The sequence below is a fragment of the Varanus komodoensis genome, unplaced genomic scaffold, assembly GCF_004798865.1.
Source record: "Varanus komodoensis strain SLA01 unplaced genomic scaffold, ASM479886v1 scaffold53, whole genome shotgun sequence".
Classification (NCBI taxonomy): Eukaryota; Metazoa; Chordata; class Lepidosauria; order Squamata; family Varanidae; genus Varanus; species Varanus komodoensis.
Window position 1 is genome coordinate 640,370 of NW_025336126.1, and position 18,950 is coordinate 659,319.

Consider the following 18,950-nt stretch of genomic DNA (forward strand, 5'->3'; position numbering starts at 1 on the left):
TTGTGTTGGAAAGCTTTTTAATTTTTTTTATCATGTTCTTAATTACCTACTTGCATCCTGGCAGCTATCAAATGGATGTTTTTTTCTACACTCTTTTGACATCTACAAGATTGATACTATGAATTGCGGACTTGGCAACAGTTTCAGCTTCTGAACCAATCTTCTTTAGGTGCAGCCTATGAATGGATGAATATGCTGTGGATAGATCTTTATATATCAATTATGTATTTCATATGTATCAAATGTAATTGATCTATTCAAACCTTACATAAGAAACCTTTTTTTGTTATTCTTTTGATTTAATGAACTTCACAATAAAAAGTTAAGAAAAGCCTTCCTTTCAACAGCTGTCAAAAGTTGCATTTGTGAACAGGAAGCGGACTCATGATCTTCATTTGCCAGAGAAGTTGGGGCTTCACGAAAGCGAAGAAAATGTGTGGGGAATCGCCTTGTCCTTTTGTAAGCAAAGATCCCTTGTGGTTTTGCTTTTTCCCTGTTTTTGGCTGCTGCAACTGTACGCATTAAAAAAAAACAAACAACTATTTGCCAACTTGTCTTGGTCAACAGCTATGGTTGATTTGTATTGCACTTGGACAGCAAACGTTTACCAAGAAGGCATTGCCCAGGCAAGCCTTCCTTTTTCAGCCATTAGAAGTTCTGCAACTGTGGAAAACCAACAAAAAAATGAAATGACAAACGGATTTGTGCACACTCAGTTGTACAAAACAGTAATTTTTATAAGGTGAATGACTTGACAGCCCTTCCAGTGGGCCTTGGACACTTTGGAGGGGCTGTCACTTTGGAAGTTAAGACAACTCACCTCTAGGAGGATGGGAGAGAAGCCAGCGGTAGTTCAGAAATACTCATGACTGGAGTTGGGAGAGGAAACAAGGCAGATACCAGGGCAAGGAGCTGAGGGACAACAAATTCGTTGGGCTTACTATGGGTTGTCCCATGAACAACCCAGACTACATTGCTTATTGTCAGGATGGGGTTGCCATGTTGTACAAACTTATCCTCTCTCTTTTCCTGTAATAAGAAGGGATGCAAATTTCCTATTTGGTGGACTCAAACATACAATGGTAATGAAGAAGGTAAACTGTGGTATGAATGCAAAGATCTAAAATTAGGCATTAAATGCAAGTTCGGAAAAACTGCATCATAGACACTATGAATCTAAAACCATCATTACTGGTGCCATCTCATGTATGTAAAGATTGTAATGCAGCATGCCTGGCCTGGCATTTATTCAGCATACTGGCAATTTCTCTACACATTTGCAATCATTCCTGACGAAAGACAAATTTGCCAGGGCCCTTATTTGGTATGCACGCTGTACATAATTCACAATGTTCATTTTACAGGGGCTTGCCCCAGTGCAGAATGCCCCCTGGGATCAGTCTCCCAGGCTTGATGTCAGAACCTGGCATGCTAGGCCAATGGCATTGCTCATCAGGGCTGCTGCATGCATCACTTAAAAAAATAAAACCCTTAAAAAACCCAGCCCCCTGAAATGAAGAGCAATGTAGCCACCATCTTTATCATCCCAGAATGCCACTTGGCCCCAGCCTAGTATATGCAGACAAAATTATGAGACTGCACCAGTCATCTCACTCGGTGCTTTACTGTTCTGTGGACTGTCATCATCTACTCCAAAGGATCCCAGCCGGCTAAGTTACAGGGAGACGAGTTACAGGCAGCTGGTGTGGTTGAGACACGGCAAAGCAGCATCAAGTGAAGCTGCTGCTACTTTCATTTTTTAGAGGGTGCCCAGAGGGCAGCTGGTGCCAGCTCTGCAGTTTCCCCATGTGCTACATTTGGAGTCCAGACAAATGCAGAGATCAGAATACACTTTTCCCCCAAGCGGAAAAGTTTATTAGAAATATAGCTTAATACAAAACAATTCAAATTATTTTTCTCTCCCCACTCCTACCCTCCATCATGCCTAACAGAACACGGTCCCATTAAGTTTCACTAAACTTGGGGTACTGAGGCCTCAATCCAGGACAGAGATCCAAAAGGATTCTATCCGGACTCCCCACCTTCCATCCTTCAACAATCAGCAAGGACATGGGCCCTTTTCCCAGCCTCTTAGTACCTCTTCCTTGGCTTTACGTTAAGCTTTTGTGCCATCACAAAACCTGTCCCTGCTGCTTCTTTCCCATAAACTCTTTATTTGCTCTCTCCATCCAGGAGGCACATTATGTTCTGCATTCAGATTTCGCTTTGGTGGCAACAGTAGCTCCAGGATGTGGGCAACTTACCCCCCTCAGTTGGGTGAAGTCTCTCACAGGGGGCATAACAGGGTATTAGACCTGTGTGTTCCCCCACCCCCATCATGAGGCACCGATGGTCTGACTGTGCATAGAACAGGCAGCTCTGGGGCACCACAGACATTCTTCCCCTTTTGCTCACGAGGCACGGAGCTAAGCAGAAGGAGACCAGCGTGGCACAAAAGTAGGCACCATGGCCTTGAACGACACCCAATCACCCCCCCCCCTTGCATAGCAGCTCAGAGAGTGTCACAGGGTCAACGGACGACGAGGCCACAGTCACAAGACACCAACTGGCAGAGACAGTACAGGAGGATCTGGAGTGGTAATGGTGGCTTGGGAAGAAAAGCCCTTTAGTTTCAAGGAACAGGCAACTGGGGACGGAGCAGGAAGCAGGGGCCCTGCTCTTTCCTTGGGAGAGATGTAGGCTCGGCTCTGCTCAGCTCAGCACTCATCATCTTCTTCCTGTTCAAACAGGGCATCCAGCTCTGCTAGCCGCTGCTGCAGCAACTCTTCCAGCTCTGGGGAGCGGGGCTGCTGCTGCCGCCGCCCCCCTGCCCTCCGGCTCCCTCGGGAGCGAGCTTTGCGCTGCTTGCGAGGAAGGCCCCCCTCCCGGAACTCCATAGCCCGCTTCAGCTTGCGCTGGCTGGTGAAGATGAGCACCCCGTTGCGTTCCAGAGGGACCTCAAAGATGGTCTCAAATGATCTGCAAGGGAAGGGAAGGAGGTGGGACCCCAGGACAAGGAGAGAAGCACCCAGAGATTCCCCTCCCACTCTCCAGACCAATTGATAGAGGCAGGCATGAAGAAAGCACAAAGAACTGAAAGATCAACTGTGGAATCCACCCTCGCCCCCAAGATCCTGTAGCTGGGATCAGAGAAGCAAGTGCTAATATTGTCATGATCTGGGTGTAAGGCCGGGTTTTGGTTGAAATTGGAATAACTGGGCAACATCACGGGTGGGCAGGAAGAAAGAAGTCAAGCATGCAACAGGCTTGTATAGTGGCTGAAATGTGAAGCCAAGAAAAACATTAAAACACCTTTGCAGTAAGACAACTCCATCTGAAGCTCTCTTTATATTCAAGGGCTTCAAATCTAACTGCCCTGATCCTAAGATCTAGAAACATTTCCATGTTAAAAAGAAAGAAAACAACAAGTACACAGTCATTCTGGAGGGCAGCTAAGACCCAAAGGGGCACAGGAAGATGCCTGTGTACCCTCCAGCGTCTCAACAGGAGTAGCCCACTGGCCCAACTGTGACTCCAGAACGGTAGGGGGCTCAGTGGCCCAAGCCATGCAAAGACCCGTTGAGAAAACACAGGTCATGAGCAAGATGGCCACAGTTCATCCACCCATTTGAGTCCAGTGCAATTCGTATCATGTGCACATCACTTTTGCAACACGGGGCAAACGTCAAAGCTACAGGTGGCCAACAGCTCTCCTCGCTTTCTGTTTTGATGTCACTGCACCAGAAATTCACTAGCACTGAAAGCCTGCCAGCCCCTGCTTGCCTCTATGTTGCAGCAGGAGTAGCCACCCAGATGCCTCAGCTTACAATTCCCATCAGCCCTAGCCAGCACAGGCAAGGTTAGGGATCATAGGAGCTGCTGGGCAAAACAGCTGGAGGATGAGCTAAACCAAGGTAAGCCAGTAGTGCCATTTTCTATGCCTCCCCAGCTGCCGCCATCACTCTGTGGCACAATAAAACCTTTTTACAACGAACGCTGAACATTTGCAAGCGTGCTCAGATTGCAGCTGGAGCTTACGGCTGTCAGACAGAATCTGGATTCCCCACCTGCAACAGCCAAGCAGAGTGAGAAAGGAAGCGTGCACAGAGCTGTGATGTTCCTCACCTCTTTTCTGTGGGCGTGCGGTAGTTCTTGTTTGTGTAGATCTCCTCCAGACTGAACTCCTTCTTGTTCAGCCTGGGAAAAGGAAAGAGAGCATGTTCATCCGCGCAGGTCTTCCTGGCCAGTGACCAGATGGCACCTTGTCGGGGTGTGTGGAGGCAAGGAGCAATCGCTGGAGCTCTGCTATGCAGCCAGAGATAGTCTCCTCCCAGGGAAACAGGGCGGCCCTGTCACTGTCCAGCTCAGCTTTCCTCAAATATGCTAACCAGAGGATTATGGGAGTTGTTTCATCTGCTCCATCTAGAGGGCACCAGGTCAGGGAAGGTCACTATAGCTTGCCTTCTTCGTGACTGGTCTCTCTCAGGTTGACTCTATCTGACCCCGCAGCCTTGCCTACTGGTCCTCATTGCCACCACCCCTTCCTGAGATCCCAGCAGTCCTGGCTGCAGCCCCTGCTGCTCCTCTGGCCCACCCCCAGTTCTCCCGAACATTCTCCTCTAACCCCCAGCTACAGCAGCCCCAGTCAGAGAGATCCTGGATTGCTTCAAACAGGAGTGAGAAGCAGGTGGCCACAACACATCTTTAATACGAGGGAGCAATCTTCATTCTTCACCAGGAGATGCCATGCCACGTAGACCCTCTCCTCCTTTGACGTGCTTGTCTAACCCCAGGCTGCCAAGCCCCTCCCCACTTCACCTCCAGGCACAGGGGGATCTGCACCCTCACTTCTCAGAATCCCCCTCTCCTCTTCGGGACCCCCCTCACCTGACAGGCCGTGGAAGCCCCATGGGAGTGAGATTGGCTTGCTGCCTGGCTGGTGCCTTGCGGATCCTTATGCAGGACACTTTCCCAATCGTGCTGTCTTGCGATCCCTGCAAGTTTTAAGGCGAGGAAGAGGGCTGTGGGAACAAAATCCCTAGAATGGGGGTGTGGGGGATGATCCACCAGCACCCATTCCTCACAGCCCTACTACACCAGACCTGGGTCAAGCAGTGACTGACCTTCATTCTGACCTTGGAAAACATCATCTGCTCTGATGCAACCAGCTCGGAGTCAGCCACGTCCAGGCTGACCCCAGGAACCTTCTGCCGGCCATCAGGGGAACGGGAGATGTCCCTATGAAGACCGCAGGGGTGGGGAAGGAGCAGACAAGCAGAAGCAAAGCTTAGATGGTCCCCAGTTTGAGTAGGGAAAAGCTCACACAGCAGCAGGAAACCACCAGATGATGGCTGTGGAGAAGGCCTCTCTCTGGGAGACCTGGACAGCCACACTGAGACTGCAGAAGGGCTGGATTGGGCTCATGTGCCTGAGGGGCCACACGCTCCAGGGAGAGCCTCCACATGCCCACTTGTTGTCCAAGCAGAGCAAATGAAAAGCGATCAGAAAGGAAAGGAGGTCTATGCCCTGCCTTGTTCAGGTGGGCTTGCCCAACAGATGCATGGAGAATAGACATCCAGCTTCTCCATGGGGCAAGGAGGGGCAGAGTGTGGGGAGGAGGCGAACGGCATTACCTGGAATGAGCTGGCTCAGATTCGTGGCAGCAGAAAGGCACAGGAGAAGCGTAGGAGGAGCCATCGCAGTGGGGCATGTGCCCCAGAGGCCCCAGCAGGAGCCAGGTGGGGGGCGTGCTGAACGGATACACCTCCTTGCGCAGGCATGGCGGGGTGGGACGGCCGAGCTCGCGAGACACTTCCAGACTGCAGACGGTGTGGCGGCGCTGGCGCAGATGTGAGAAGTAGGGAAAGGCTGTGGGGGAGGCCTGCCAAGCACGGACCCCAGGGAAATCGGGGCAGGAGTAGCTGCGTCCGAGGCGGGGCTGAGGAGCAGGGTCCCCTTCGTTCAGGCGCCACTGGCGAATTGGGGGCCGCCCGCTCACCACCATGCTGGCTGAGTCCTCCTCCTCCTCCTCCTCCTCCTCCTCCTCTTCATGGGAGCAGCCTCTCTTCCAGGGACGGGGTTCCGAAATGGCAATTTTCACCTTGATGTTGACTCCTTGGCTTGGGGATCCCGCCTGAGCAGCTGCCTGGTCACTGTTTCCATGTGGACACGGAGACAGGGATGGCGTGCTCTCACTGGACAGAAGGGCGGGCTTGGACGGGCTGAGGAAGATGTCGGCGAAGGCTTCCAGCTTCGAGCGCATGCTCTGGAAGACGGGGGCCAGGCCCCAGTGCTGGAAACGCGGGACCATCGATGGACGCAAGAGGGTGGAAGCCAACGGGGGCCAAGAGGAGGGCGCGTCCGCTGCCTCAGAGGATGCATCTGGCAGGAGGGACAAAGCGGCACCGATGCAGGAAAACGGAAGGAACAGGAGCACGTGCCCTTGCGGCAGCTGCCCTGAACCCCCCACCTTCCAAACTGGAGGAGAACGACAACCCCCACCATCTCCAGCCGACCGGGACAATGGTGCCCCCCTCTGGCTAGCTCCCTCCAGTGGTTTGGACTGCAACTGCCACCATGCCCCATCAGCGGACTCGGGAAGGCTGGCAAGAGCCACAGCAGCTGAAGGTGTTTGGCACGGCGGTCTGACAAGCCATGGAGGAGGCTGGAGGAGGCCATGTGCCGTGTGGTGCTTGGGTCTGGCTGCCCCGCGCAACGGATGCAGCATCTCGTCAAACGTGCCATGGCCCTCATGCCTCTCTGGAGGCAGCTCTGAAGGGTTACTGGAGCACCAGCTCACATCCGTCTTGGTTCCCCACACTATCACCAAGTTTCCTGGGCTTCCAATTTGTTAGCCAGGGAAGGGCTGATCCGGGTGGCTTCTCCAGACACAATGGCAAGGAAACTGGAAGGCAGTGCCCACCCAGCTATCCTGACCATTAGCCTTGCTGGCCGAGGAGAATGGGAAACGAAGTCCAAAGCATCGGGATGGCACCAAGCTGGGGCAGCCCTGCCCTAGCACTACAGTGAGACTCCTTTAAGTCATCAGACTCAAGCCAAAGGTCCCTCCCCCAGAAACCAAAACCTACTTTATTGATATCTGTAAGTTGCCTTAGACTGAAGCAGGGGGAAAGCATGAGGTACATATTTTAAATAATTCTAATTACACCATGGGAAATGTGCTGGATTAAATGAAATTTGCTAAATTCATCAAGAGCAATGATGCCCCAGTAAAACGGACACACATGCTGACTTCCACAGACTCCTGAAATACCCCCTTGCCCTATAAGACAGGTGAACAGGCCACAGTGCCTAATTTTGAGCCTCTCACACCTGTTTGATAGTTGTGCTCATGCAGGTCTGAAGCAGCCGGCTTTTCTGCATTTGGAGAAGGTGATTGGTGAGGCGACGTCAGCTGATCGCTCCTGCGTGAGAACAGAAAGATGGGGAAAAATGATGGGCACCTTCCTTTGGCCCTTCAAAATCAAGATGCTGTAGAGCAAACTTCTCCAAACATGTGCCTTGTTAGAATATCGGTCTCATCACATCCAACCCAAGGCAACAGTGGTTGAGGATTAAGGGAGTTGTAGTCAGAAGAGCACCAGGTTGCCTGCTCCTAGCCCTAGAGATGTCCAGGGCCCAAAAACAAAGAGAAAAAAATTACCATCCCAAGTTCCTTGGGGTCTGAAGGGATACAAAAGGCATCGAAGCTGAACCTTGAGATCTGTCAATTTTCCTGCGGTGTAACTGGCCCCATACTGAAGGCCAGGAGAATGAAGCTCAGCCAGCTCCAGGCCTTAGCTGCTTTGGAGATGGGAGCACTCACCTGCAGGGGGACGGGCATGTCTCCTGCCGCTCCTTGCCAGCGCCAGCATCCTGCCAGCAAGAAAAGATGTCTGAACCGAAACGTGGACCAGCCCATCACCCTCCAAGTCCCTTGGTGCAATTTGGCCCAAATTGCCCCTTCCCCCTTGTCGAGGCTGTCCACCCCCACAAACTCACCAGGGCCTGGCTCAAAGGAGAGTCCTCCACACCAACAGTCGTGAGGCGCAGAGAAGCCTGCTCTGGGGGGCAGGCCTTGGTCCCCTTGCTCTCACTCGTCAGCGAGATCCCCTTTTGCAGACGCTGCCGCTTCGCTTGCAGGCGCTCCGACTCACGGCACTGGGAGGGAGGCAGCCTCTGGGCCCACAGACGCCGGCACGCCCGAGCTAACCGCTGCCGAGGCTCCTGATGGGGTGGGAAGCCCACTGCAGATAACCTGTGGCAGAGCGAGCGAGAAAGAGAAGCACCTTCAGGCGCGCTGTCCCCTGTGCAGCCGCCCCGTCCCTTGCGTCTTACGGACCCTTGCTCACCTGCATGTGCTGCACCTCTGACCCACTGCTAGCTCGGATGGACCCTCTTCATCTACTGTTAGCTGCTGGCAGGAATTTGTGTGGGGAGAGCCGGTGGGTCTTTGTGGCGGTGAGCACCCTTGTGGTTCATCCTGGACAAAGACAGTCACACCCTCACGTGTGAAACAAGCCGGCTCCGAGGCCTTCCTTCCCCAAGCAGGAGTCACTCATGGGGATAATCCACCACAGAGGTGACGTCATATGGGTGAACTGATTCCTTCCCACCGTGCAAGAAGTCACTGGGCTTCCCTACTTGGAAGTGGTTCCAGCAGGAAGGTCCTCGTGTAAGAGCTGAATGCACTGGTTGGTGCATACAAAGACAGTCAGAGCCTTTCACATGAAGGAACAAGGAACTGGAAGGGCTGCTCCCAGCTCTCTGAACTGAGCTCAGAAATGGATTGGGAACCAGTACAGCTGGCACAGCACAGGCAAAATATGATGCATAAGCACCTAGCCAATGATCTTGCAACCACCATTGTGTACTTTAAAAGCAGACTCACATACAGAGCATTATAGATTATCAGAGTGTGGATAACTAATGCCAGACTTTCTTATTCACTGCTATTAACATTTCACAGATAGTGACCTGATTGGCACAGAAACAGAGCGAGTCAGAAGGGGATTCCCCAGCCATCTAGTTTGACCCCCGGCTGCTGCTGGCTCTGCTCATGACATGCCTACCATGTAACAACAATCAAGAGTATGGGTTGAATATGTGTTGCCACTGAACTGTAGGTTGCCATTAAGTGCAAATCCTGCACTATGGCTTAACCATGGTTGTTAAGAGCAAACAATCCAGGAAGAGAATCCACAGTTTGTTGCTGGCTTGTGAACTTGAAATTGCTCATGGTTAGTATTCCACAGTTAAACCACAGTGCAGGGCTCACAGGTTAAACCATGATTCAACCAATACTTCAGATTATTGATGTATGCACTCCAGGCCAATATGCGTACAGATCAACTCTTTCCCTGAGAAGGGTTAGGTACCCTTTAGCAGGTTTTAAGAGGGAAAATGGAGGCAATTCCCTTACTTGGAAATAAATTGGCAATAAAAAGTTTCCTCATGTGAGGGACTGGGTTTGGTTCAGGGCACCAAGTTCTGATGTTACTTTCAACAACATTTTTTCAGTGGTGCTATCCCCAGTTTGTTCAGTACTTAGACTATGGTTTTTCATTGCTAGGTGACATCTTTTTTTTTAAATGTTCACAGTCTTGAAGCCCTTCAGTTTTAAAAATTCAGTTAAAAGATCTATTTTTAGAGCTTTGCACAGTTCCTGGCTTTTATTTTGGTTTTGTTTCTTTTTAACCTTAAGGTTTCCACCACTGTATTAGTACCCCCTTTCTGTCCCTTGCTCCCCACTCCCCAGCATCCTCACAGGCACTTGGGTGATGGAAAAGTCCTCCAGGCCAACAGCCAGCACCCTCCGCTGCTTCTTCTCCATGGGAGATGCCACACGCCATAGGGTCTTGTCTCCCCTGCCACAAGCTCCTCCATTCTTTTCTGGCACTGAGGTTGAGCCCTGATGAAGCCGTTGTCTCTTGCTGGGTGAGTGCCCTGCATCCCCATATAAGGTGGGAGAAATTCTGCCACTCTCAAGGGGCTTTCGCTGCACTGCAGGAGACTCCTGCTCGTCAGGGGCTGGCCTGAAAATATAGAATGACAAAAAGAGAATCCCAAGGTAGCAACATACCTTCTTGCTCCCTGCTCCTACCTGAATATGCTCTCTCCTTACCTGTAGATTATGACTTTTCGTCGGTTGACCTGTCTCTCAAAGGCAGATGTGGGTTGAGGGTTCCCCTCCGATGTTCCTTCAAAAAGGTGGTATTCCATAGCTGGCCTCAGAAGGCACCTCCCTTCTGGAGGTATTTGGAGGCCGCCCCAGGCCACCCCACAAGGTCCTCATTCCTCACCCATCTGCTTCAAGCAAAAAAAAAAGAACAAGCACTTTTAAATTTTCTTATATTATTTCTGTGCCACTCAAATAACAATGTCCTCTGAGCCACTGATAATACAAAGTAAAACCATGATAGCAAACCCAGAAAGCCCTGAAATCAGAACACAACTCCATCCCAGTACAAGACTAACCAAGAGTGCAACTCCCATACATGTTTACACAGAAAAATGCATTTCCGGTCCCAGTATACCCCAGCCAGCCATGCACCCTGAAGAAAACGATCCTGCAACAGCAAAACTTTAACATAGCAAAGTTCAAACACAGAAGACCCCCCAAAAAATGCTAAAACAAAAGGCTATTCCCCTGGCATTGAAAGGAATAAACAGAGCCAGTAGAAGAGCCTCTTGGGAAAGGCACTGAGAAAACACTAAACTTAAAACACAGATTTAGCTGTGTCCCATATTGCATTCTCAAATTTAATCTGGAATATGTACCACTAACTGGTTGTGTTCTCATAGACTCTAATATAGATTATAATCATACTTCTGCTCTTCATGACAGGGGTAGAAGTTTATGTTCACTACTGAAACCAAGAACGATTTAAGGGCAATCCTACACATGCCTATTTTGAAGGAAGATTCTCTGCGTTCAACAGGACTTACTCCCAGCTAAGACTGAATCCTAAGTGAATCCACAGGCATGGTCCCCTGTGAATGCCTCCCACTGCATTTGGCTCAAACATTTATTCCTCCAATAGGCAGTGAACAAGACACAAAGGGAAGCAGAGAGAGGCAGTAATTATGCCTCCCCTCAGATATGGTAATTATGAAGAATTCATGGACACGCAAGTATCATGTTAGTGGCAATCGAAATCTGTCTCTCCCCAAAACTCTTGCAGTGAGCCTGCAGGATAACCACACAAGAAGTTCAAATGAAGATTGAAAAGTTTTGCAACATCAACCTGGAAGTTTGTCTGCAGAAACTTCAGCACAGTGAGATGTGCAAGACTGAGCAGCCTCTCAAAAATGCAAATAGGATGGAGCAGTGAATTAACAGGGAAAAATCAGAAAATATAGGTTTCTATAGGTAGCCAGAAAGGTACATTCAGGAAGCTCATAAAGGTATGAATGGAAAATAAACCCCTAGTCCACAACTCTTCAAAGTTCCCAGTAAACACTATGGACAAGCAGCATTTCTGTGGCTTATACACCTCTGTCACACAAATCTTCCACAAATGTTCTCCTATCTGTTATTTTCCCCACCCAAGACACTGAGTCTAAAGGTTATTCAAAGTTGCAGCTGGAAAGGCACCCAACCAGTCCAAGAGAAGAGGAACAGCCAAGGCAGCATGACAGAAATGATGGCAACAAAAAGCAGTTCTGCTGGCCAAAATAAGCAAAGGCAAGGAGGCGCATAAGTAGAAGGTGAAAGCTGAGGCCAGTGGTGAATATCAGGCAGGGTTTGCCCACACTTTCCCTACAGAGCAACCAAGCCATCCACTTTCAAATCCCAGCATTCTTGACTACTAGTCATGTTGCTGGTGTTAATGGGATTGGAGGTCCAAAATGTCCGGAGAGAAAAGGGTTGGAGAACACCATTCCAGAGAGGACGTGAAATGGAAATACAGCCCATGTAGGGATATCCTCTCATTCATCATTTTCTACCCAACCATATTTCACAGAGTAGGAGAGGCTTCCTTCACCTAGTGCCTTCCAGATGTTTTAGACAATAGCTCCTGTCATGCCTGACTACTGCCCATGCAGGCTGAACTGAACAGCATCCAAAGCAGTCCAAACCTTTTGGAAACACCGGCTTGTGGAAAGCTGGGATAGGAACATCTAACACCCCCACAACAACCTCCCTCCCCTTCCTAGGCCCACCCCCAATTCCACTCCAAGCAAGTGCTCACACAGATCTTCCCCACTCTGTCCCACTGAATGGACTTCAAGACTTCCATCATAATCTTCCCTACAGTGTCAGCTGCAGGATTTGGACCGGACGTTCGCAAGGCTCCATCGCTGCTGTTCCCTTTCGCCCAGTCTGGTCTCTCAAGGTCAGCCTTTCCGAAGCCGATGCTCTCCAAGAGTTGCGGACGTCGGTCCCCAAGATCCCCAGCCAGCATGGACAAAGCCCAAAAATCGCAGGAGGCACAGTCTACCTGCTAGGGAATGGCAGCACTGCAGAGGCTGCCGCCTCTTTTCCTTGCCCCGCTCTCGACTGAGAGACGAGAGCGGATGAGCGAGCACGCAGCCACAGCGGTGCACGGGCTGCCGGCAGACCGCCAATCGCCTCCACGATCCGGCCCCGGCTCAAGCGCCCTCTCCGAGCCCTTCGCGCCCCACGCCCCCGGCAAGCCTCGGTACTCTCTCTCCAATTTCGTGGGGAACCTGCATTCCCGCTTTTTCCAGCAGATCCTCCTCCATGCAAGCGTCTCCTCCATTTCCTCCCCAACCCACCCCACCCCACCCCAGAGCGCCCCACCACTTCTCCCCTGCAAAGTTTCCCCCTCTCCATCACCCCCGGGGCATCTTTCCCCGCTACAAGGATCGGCAGCAAATCCCTCGCTTCACCTCAGCCCCACCATTCGCCGAGCACGTCCTTCGCAATGCTCCGTCCCGGGGTATCCTCTCCCCCACCCCACCCCACCCCACCCCCTTCCTTCGGTTTATTTATCTCAAAGGAGTAAACAAACTCCTAACAAGCAAAACACAAAGAAATAAAACTAAATTTAAACATACCCCCAACTCGGCTCGTGCCCGCCTGCTTCCCCTCCCTACAACTCACGAGCTTACTCTCCCTCCTCCTCCTCTTCCTCCTCCAGCCCTTCTCGTAAGCAGCTCCTCGACACTACCCGATCCTCCTTCAGATCCAGTTCATCCAATAGCAGGATGGCTTATTTTTGCCCTCAGCCAATGCGCACATATCTTCTTTACCGAAGTTGGACGGCTAAAGTAGTGCCATCATTGCTTAGGGCAAAATTTGAAGACACTCTGTGCGTAGCGACGTAGAAGACCAAGCTGAGTTTCTAGAAAAGCACCGTTGTCCGCCTTCTTAGATAAGGGTATGACCACTCGTGAAGTTGATAAGGCCGCCATCTTGGGCAAGGGCAAAAAAAAAGGCACGAGACGAATATGAGAAGAACTAAAGGGCGGTAACCATTTTGGATAAGGGCATTAACTAGATGGCGCCGTTTAGAATGCCGCCATTTGATGGGAGGACTAGGAAACTGAGGATTTAAAGGGATAGTGTTTCCGCTATCCGGCTTAACGTGATGGAATAGTCTACTAATTTAGTTTTCTTCCCATACTTACTATTTCCGAAGGAGATTTCTTACTGTTGGAGATAAAACCTATCTCCAAAGGAAATTTTAAATGAAAAACTATGTTTAAAAATTTTGCAAGGGGAATAGGGGTTGGAGATAATCTTGTGTTTCGATAATCCAAAATCTTCTGCTAGGGTTCAGCTCCCCCGAGGCTGCTGTCCTATACACATTTACCTGGAAACGAGATCCATGGAATTAAATGGGGTTTACTTCAGAAAAGACACGCACAGATTTGCACTGTCAAATATGTACCATATTTCAACAGAAGATATTTGCTCCCTTCAAAAATAAATACGTGATAAAGTTTATTTATTCCCCAGCTTTCTTTGCCACTTTTCACAGAAGTACTAAGCAGACAAGCAGACAATAAGGAGCATCTAATGTCTGAGTAAACCCATTCACTTCAGTGGGTAGACTCTACATAAGGTTAATGTTGAAAACAGAATTACACAATAGTAAATGTATGCTAATGTGCAGTAAAAACCCATAACACCGCATTGCATTCACGTTGCACCACAGAGTACAGCTAGCTCAGGCAAACGTCAGGGAAGGTCTGTGTGAAGAATGTTCATCGTAACATCATGCCAAGACAGCAAAAAGATAAAAAATGAAAGACTAGTTAAGTATGCGTATAAGCATATAACACATAATCCTATGCACATAGAGATAGAAGAGTCCCACAACATGCTGGCTGAAGAATGCTAAGAGTTGTAGGTAATTTTTCTGACTAAACATGCATAGAACTGTATCTATGTCACAAGAATCAGGTTCATTACTACTGGACAATTCCTCCTTCCAGTCAATTTCCGATTCATTTAAGGCACCATGTCTTCCTAAAGTGAAGACAGCTTAGCTATGTTGGCTGCAGCATGCTGGAAGTTACAGGCCTTTTTCTGACTAAACCTGCATATGATTGCACCTTTAGTTCATTTAGCCATGTAATAATAATCTTAATACGATGATGCAGGGCCAGGCACTCAAGATTGCAGCACACTGCCTTTCTGACCTTTCCTACTGACGCTCAGAAGAGCTACAACTTTTCTTCTCACGGAGCCATTGGGTAAAACAAGCGCTGTTCTCCGCGTCCCTTCCCTCAAATATGCCCTTGCTGGAATGAAGGACCTCAAAACGTTTCCTTCTTCTGGAGCACCCTTCCCCAGCCGACGGCCCTTTAGAGGCATTGGACTACAACTCCCAGCATCCCCTTAGGATTTATAGTCAATCCATCCGCAGGGCACCAGGCGGATAAAGTTTGCTAGAAATGCGTTTTCCATATTGTGAGCGCCGCCTCCTTCTCTTTCCATCTCTGCCATTCACTCATTCCCTGCTCGCCTAGCCCTCGTGCGCTGCATTTCGCTTTCCCCGTTGCCCCGCCGCCTCCCCTCCCTTTTCTCTTGTGTTGTTGTTATTCTAAAGCGCGATCCTCTCTGATTTTAGGCAGGAAAAAGTCCTACAACTCCCAGCACGCCCCAGTCGTTCATGCTGGGAATTGTAGGACTTTCTCCCCACGCAGCCGTTTGTGCGCGTATTGGTTTTAAACTCACTCCAGTTTGGAGGGGGGACATGACTACATCTCCCAAGATGCCATGCCTTTCCTCTCCTTCCCGCCACTCCTTGCGCTGAGTCGGCTGGATGGGAAAGTCCGCTGCAAGCGCCGGGTGCGTCCCGTCCCACGCCTACCTTGTGCCGCCCTCGCCCCCCTCCTGCTTCCCCGGCGATGGCGGCAGGCGCTGCATCTGCCGCCTGTCCCACTCGGGCTTTCGGCGGCCCAGGCGAGGGCCCCGTCTACCTCCTCCTGCCGTTGGCCGTCCCCGCTGGAAAATCCCTGGTGCTAACCACCGGTGAGCGGGGAGGGAGGGGAGAGAGGGGCGGGGAGAATTCCCGATCCTCGTAAGCCAGGGCCAGCTTGATCCAGGGTCTGTCCCAACTGCTTTAAGTGTAGGTCCTGAACTCTGGAACCTGAGATCCCCTGGAGATGATCTCTCTTCTAGGAGCAAGAGGGAAAGGGGCTGAAGCGTAACTGCGTGGGTGCGAATGCAGAAGTGGAATAGTGCAATCCTATGCATGTCAGTGCAGAAGTAAGGCTCCTTGGGGTCAACAGCGTTTACTCCTAGGCAAGGGTGTATAGGGATTTAGCATTATAAGAAGCAGAGGGAGAAAACAATGCAAAAGTAGGGCTGCTGTGAACTGATGTGGATGGGATCCTGAACATTTCCAATCAGGCATGCATTCTTTGTTCCTATGAATGGAGCCTCTCCTTTTAAAACCAGGGAATGTTTCATTTCTCACAGCAGACTTCATTCAGTCTTGCCAAGAACTGTCCTCCTCCACTTGATGCTTCCCAGATGTGTTGGACTACAAATCTTATCATCCCCAACTAGCATGACCCATAGCAGGAGCTGCAGTCCAACACATCAGGAAGGTGCCAGCAACTGCTACAGGCCAATTCCTAATCTCAGGCATCACAACTTCAATCTCATACTGCCTGGAAGCCAGGAAAAGAGAATTCTTACCAGCAAGGGAGTGTAGAACTTTTTGAGTTGCAGTCTTCCCATCCGTCACGCCTTATGTGCCATCAAGTCATCTGCAACTCATTGTGACCCTATGAATGAAAGAACTCTAAATTGGTGTATCTGCATTAACCCTATTCACCTCTTGTAAATTCAAGGCTGTGACTATATTTATGGAGTCAATCCATCCCATGTATGTGGATGGGTGGTGGGGAAAGAGTTGGGTCCTGTTTTGAAAACAAGTGTTTTATCTAGTGATCAGACCTTTTCTGTTTACAGCAGATGGAGCCAACACTGCCTGGGTTCTCTCTCTCTCAGCTGAAGGCAAGAGCAAAACAGGAAATCTGCAAGATGGTGGCAAAGAACTGAATGGGACATCTTCCAGTAGCCCTAGCAGGGGGGATAATAAGAGGCTTTTGCAAGGAGGTTCTGCAAAAAACCAGCTGGACTTTTCTAAAGGGGAGTTCCAGGACCCCACAGAGTTGCTGTGCAGCAAACCAAAATCCTACAAATGCTCTGACTGTGGGAAAAATTACCGCCGGAGTACTGATCTCTTGAGGCACCAGCGGACCCATACTGGAGAGAGGCCTTATCTGTGTCTGGACTGTGGGAAGAGCTTCAGCCGAAGTTCAATCCTCCTCGAACACCAGAGAATCCACACTGGTGAGAAGCCATACAAATGCAGCCACTGTGGGCAAGGGTTTAGCCAGAGCTCCAACCGTAACCAACATGAGAGGACTCATGGCAAGGAGAAGATGCGCCACCTTGCAGGTTGGGTACCAAATCGACAAAGGACAGAGGATCAGCAGTGTGGGCTGAAAAGCCTGCAAAGAACTGAAGGTAGCTTGGAATCTGGAGGAAGCCCTCAACCTCCTGGAGAAAGCTCTTCTTGGAGCTCAAAGATGGTGATGAAGCGCCAGCGAAGCTGCCTAGTTGAGAAGCCCTACCGATGCCCGGAGTGTGGGAAGTGCTTTGCACGCAGCACAGATTTCATCCGGCACCATATCACCCACACAGGAGAGAAGCCCTACACGTGTGGGAGCTGTGGGAAGAGTTTCACCCGCAGCTCTGTCCTCAATGAGCATCAGCGCATCCACACAGGTGAAAGGCCTTACAAGTGTCGGCTGTGTGGGAAGGGCTTTAGTCAGAACTCCAACCGGAACCAGCATGAGACCATCCACCAGGCCAAGAAGCCACCCCGGCATTTCATGGGTAGCAGCAAAATGTTGAACTGGGGTGTGGGTCTCACTCAGCAACAGAGAATCCATTTGGCAGTGGGGAAAGCCTGACATTAATCCAAAGGAGGGGATAGGAAAAGAAAAAAAAATAGATCCCCATATGTGAGAGAGAATCCAAAATGCGGTGATGTGGGTATGTTCTTGTGAAATATATTATTATGGGAGTGGGGAGGAATGTCATGCAATCTGCTTCAAAAAGCTGGGTAAGGAAGTGTCATTGTTTTTCTGTGCTCAACTTTGTGACACTGTTTGCACTCCACTTCCTGTTCTGTTTGGTTATTTGTTTTGTCATTGGAATAGTAGAGTTTAGTGTATTCATTCAGCTGGATGGAAGACTTACGCCATTGCTCCTCACTCCTCCCAACTATTTCAGCCTTTTAAAAATCACTTCTTTCCTGAATTTGTACCATTTTATATGTGCATGACATTACCCTAGATGCCTTGTTAATTTCATCTTCAAATTTCTTTTAACAAAAGCAAAACCTATTTATTTTGTAGTCTTCTAAGTGTTTTTAAGCATGGGCAGAGAGAGTACATTTTCTTACAGTGATCACAGCCAATTCTACCTATATTTCAGATTAAGGAGTAGATGTTTCAGACCAGATGGTCTGGTTTCATGGAAGGCCTGAGTCTCCACACTCTCCTGGTTGATCACCATATAATTGTGAATGGTAAAACTGCCTAGATGTACTTTGATCTTTGTGAAATCAAGGGTTTGAACAGCTTCACTTAGGCAGTGGTCTTATAGTGACTCACCCGGAAAGAAGGTTCATTGATCTCAATGAATGTTCTAAATTCAGTATTTGGTGTTGATCAATGCTAAATGAACAATAGTAGCAAGTACACACACGGTTTGACCTTGGATTTTTTCAATGAACTTGATCAAATGATATCTGGCTGCATTTGTTTCTGCCTCTCTTGGATATAGAACAGCCTGAACAGCATTGAGGGTTGAGTGCAGGATCAACTCCAGAAGTTATTTGGACTACTAAAGCTCAAACTTGGCTACAGGAAAGAAAATATAATTAATTAGCATGGGAATGTGATGTGTCTAGGATGGCTGACTAGAACTGGGGAGGGCCCAGGTTCTAACCCTCATTCAGATATGAAACTCACTGGATACCTTGGGCCAGTCTCCCTTCCTCTGAGCCTAACTTACCTCACAGGGTTTTTTTGAGGATAACATGAAGAATTGTGAAGAACCACGTATGCCACTTTGAGCTCATTGGTGAAAGGTAGAATGAAGAAGCAGCAGCAGCAGAAGATAAGAGATTCTCTCTCAAATGCATTCTCTAGTCATTCCCATAACCTCTTTCTTGAGAGTTCTATATTCTGCACTCTCAAATGAGGTCACCGTGTCCTTTCATGCCAGTTGCCTCTGTGTGTCTTGTACGTAAGAGCAAGTACACACACAGAAGGGACAGCTTTCTTCAGCTTTATACACAATTTCTCCCACTCATCCAGCCCTTAAGAGTCAGGAGCCTTTAGCAGGAAAGGATTTGACCACCGCAGTGAACTTCTCTCCCTCTCCTCTAAATGATGCTGCAAATATAAGTTGCCAATAGCAAAAGCTAACAAACAGACCCACTTCCCAA

General features: G+C 49.5%; 2 protein-coding genes across 5 annotated transcripts; one reads left to right on the plus strand and one right to left on the minus strand.

Moving 5' to 3' along the window:
* Window positions 1-1,847: 1,847 nt before the first annotated feature.
* PRR14 (proline rich 14) lies at window positions 1,848-13,184 on the minus strand. 4 transcript variants are annotated; one of them, XM_044447991.1, is made up of 12 exons: window positions 13,024-13,184; window positions 10,124-10,308; window positions 9,767-10,034; window positions 8,352-8,482; window positions 8,002-8,257; window positions 7,826-7,875; window positions 7,333-7,424; window positions 5,634-6,381; window positions 5,124-5,238; window positions 4,888-4,994; window positions 4,126-4,197; window positions 1,848-2,979 (listed from the first exon to the last, which is right to left on the minus strand). In XM_044447991.1, the coding sequence occupies exons 2-12, from the start codon at window positions 10,219-10,221 to the stop codon at window positions 2,718-2,720; spliced, it is 2,199 nt and encodes a 732-aa protein (XP_044303926.1). In that variant the 5' UTR covers window positions 10,222-10,308; window positions 13,024-13,184; the 3' UTR covers window positions 1,848-2,717. The 4 variants fall into 4 exon arrangements, with proteins under 4 accessions (XP_044303926.1, XP_044303924.1, XP_044303927.1 ...); XM_044447989.1 differs by having other exon boundaries at window positions 10,124-10,305; window positions 13,024-13,111; XM_044447992.1 differs by lacking the exon at window positions 13,024-13,184 and adding an exon at window positions 12,195-12,483 and having other exon boundaries at window positions 10,124-10,305.
* A 2,049-nt stretch (window positions 13,185-15,233) lies between these two features.
* Window positions 15,234-18,245, plus strand: ZNF768 (zinc finger protein 768). Its single transcript, XM_044448010.1, has 2 exons — window positions 15,234-15,448; window positions 16,400-18,245. The coding sequence occupies exons 1-2, from the start codon at window positions 15,325-15,327 to the stop codon at window positions 17,404-17,406; spliced, it is 1,131 nt and encodes a 376-aa protein (XP_044303945.1). The 5' UTR covers window positions 15,234-15,324; the 3' UTR covers window positions 17,407-18,245.
* Window positions 18,246-18,950: the final 705 nt, after the last annotated feature.

Coding starts and splice junctions, on each gene's coding strand:
- PRR14 (XM_044447991.1), bottom strand. CDS start 10,221: ATGGAATACCACCTTTTTGAAGGAACATCGGAGGGGAACCCTCAACCC. Junction 7,876..8,001: donor CTCCTTTGAGCCAGGCCCTG/GTGAGTTTGTGG, acceptor TCTTGCTGGCAG/GATGCTGGCGCTGGCAAGGA. Junction 4,198..4,887: donor GGGCTTCCACGGCCTGTCAG/GTGAGGGGGGTC, acceptor TCCTTTTCCCAG/GCTGAACAAGAAGGAGTTCA.
- ZNF768 (XM_044448010.1), top strand. CDS start 15,325: ATGGCGGCAGGCGCTGCATCTGCCGCCTGTCCCACTCGGGCTTTCGGC. Junction 15,449..16,399: donor ATCCCTGGTGCTAACCACCG/GTGAGCGGGGAG, acceptor TGTTTACAGCAG/ATGGAGCCAACACTGCCTGG.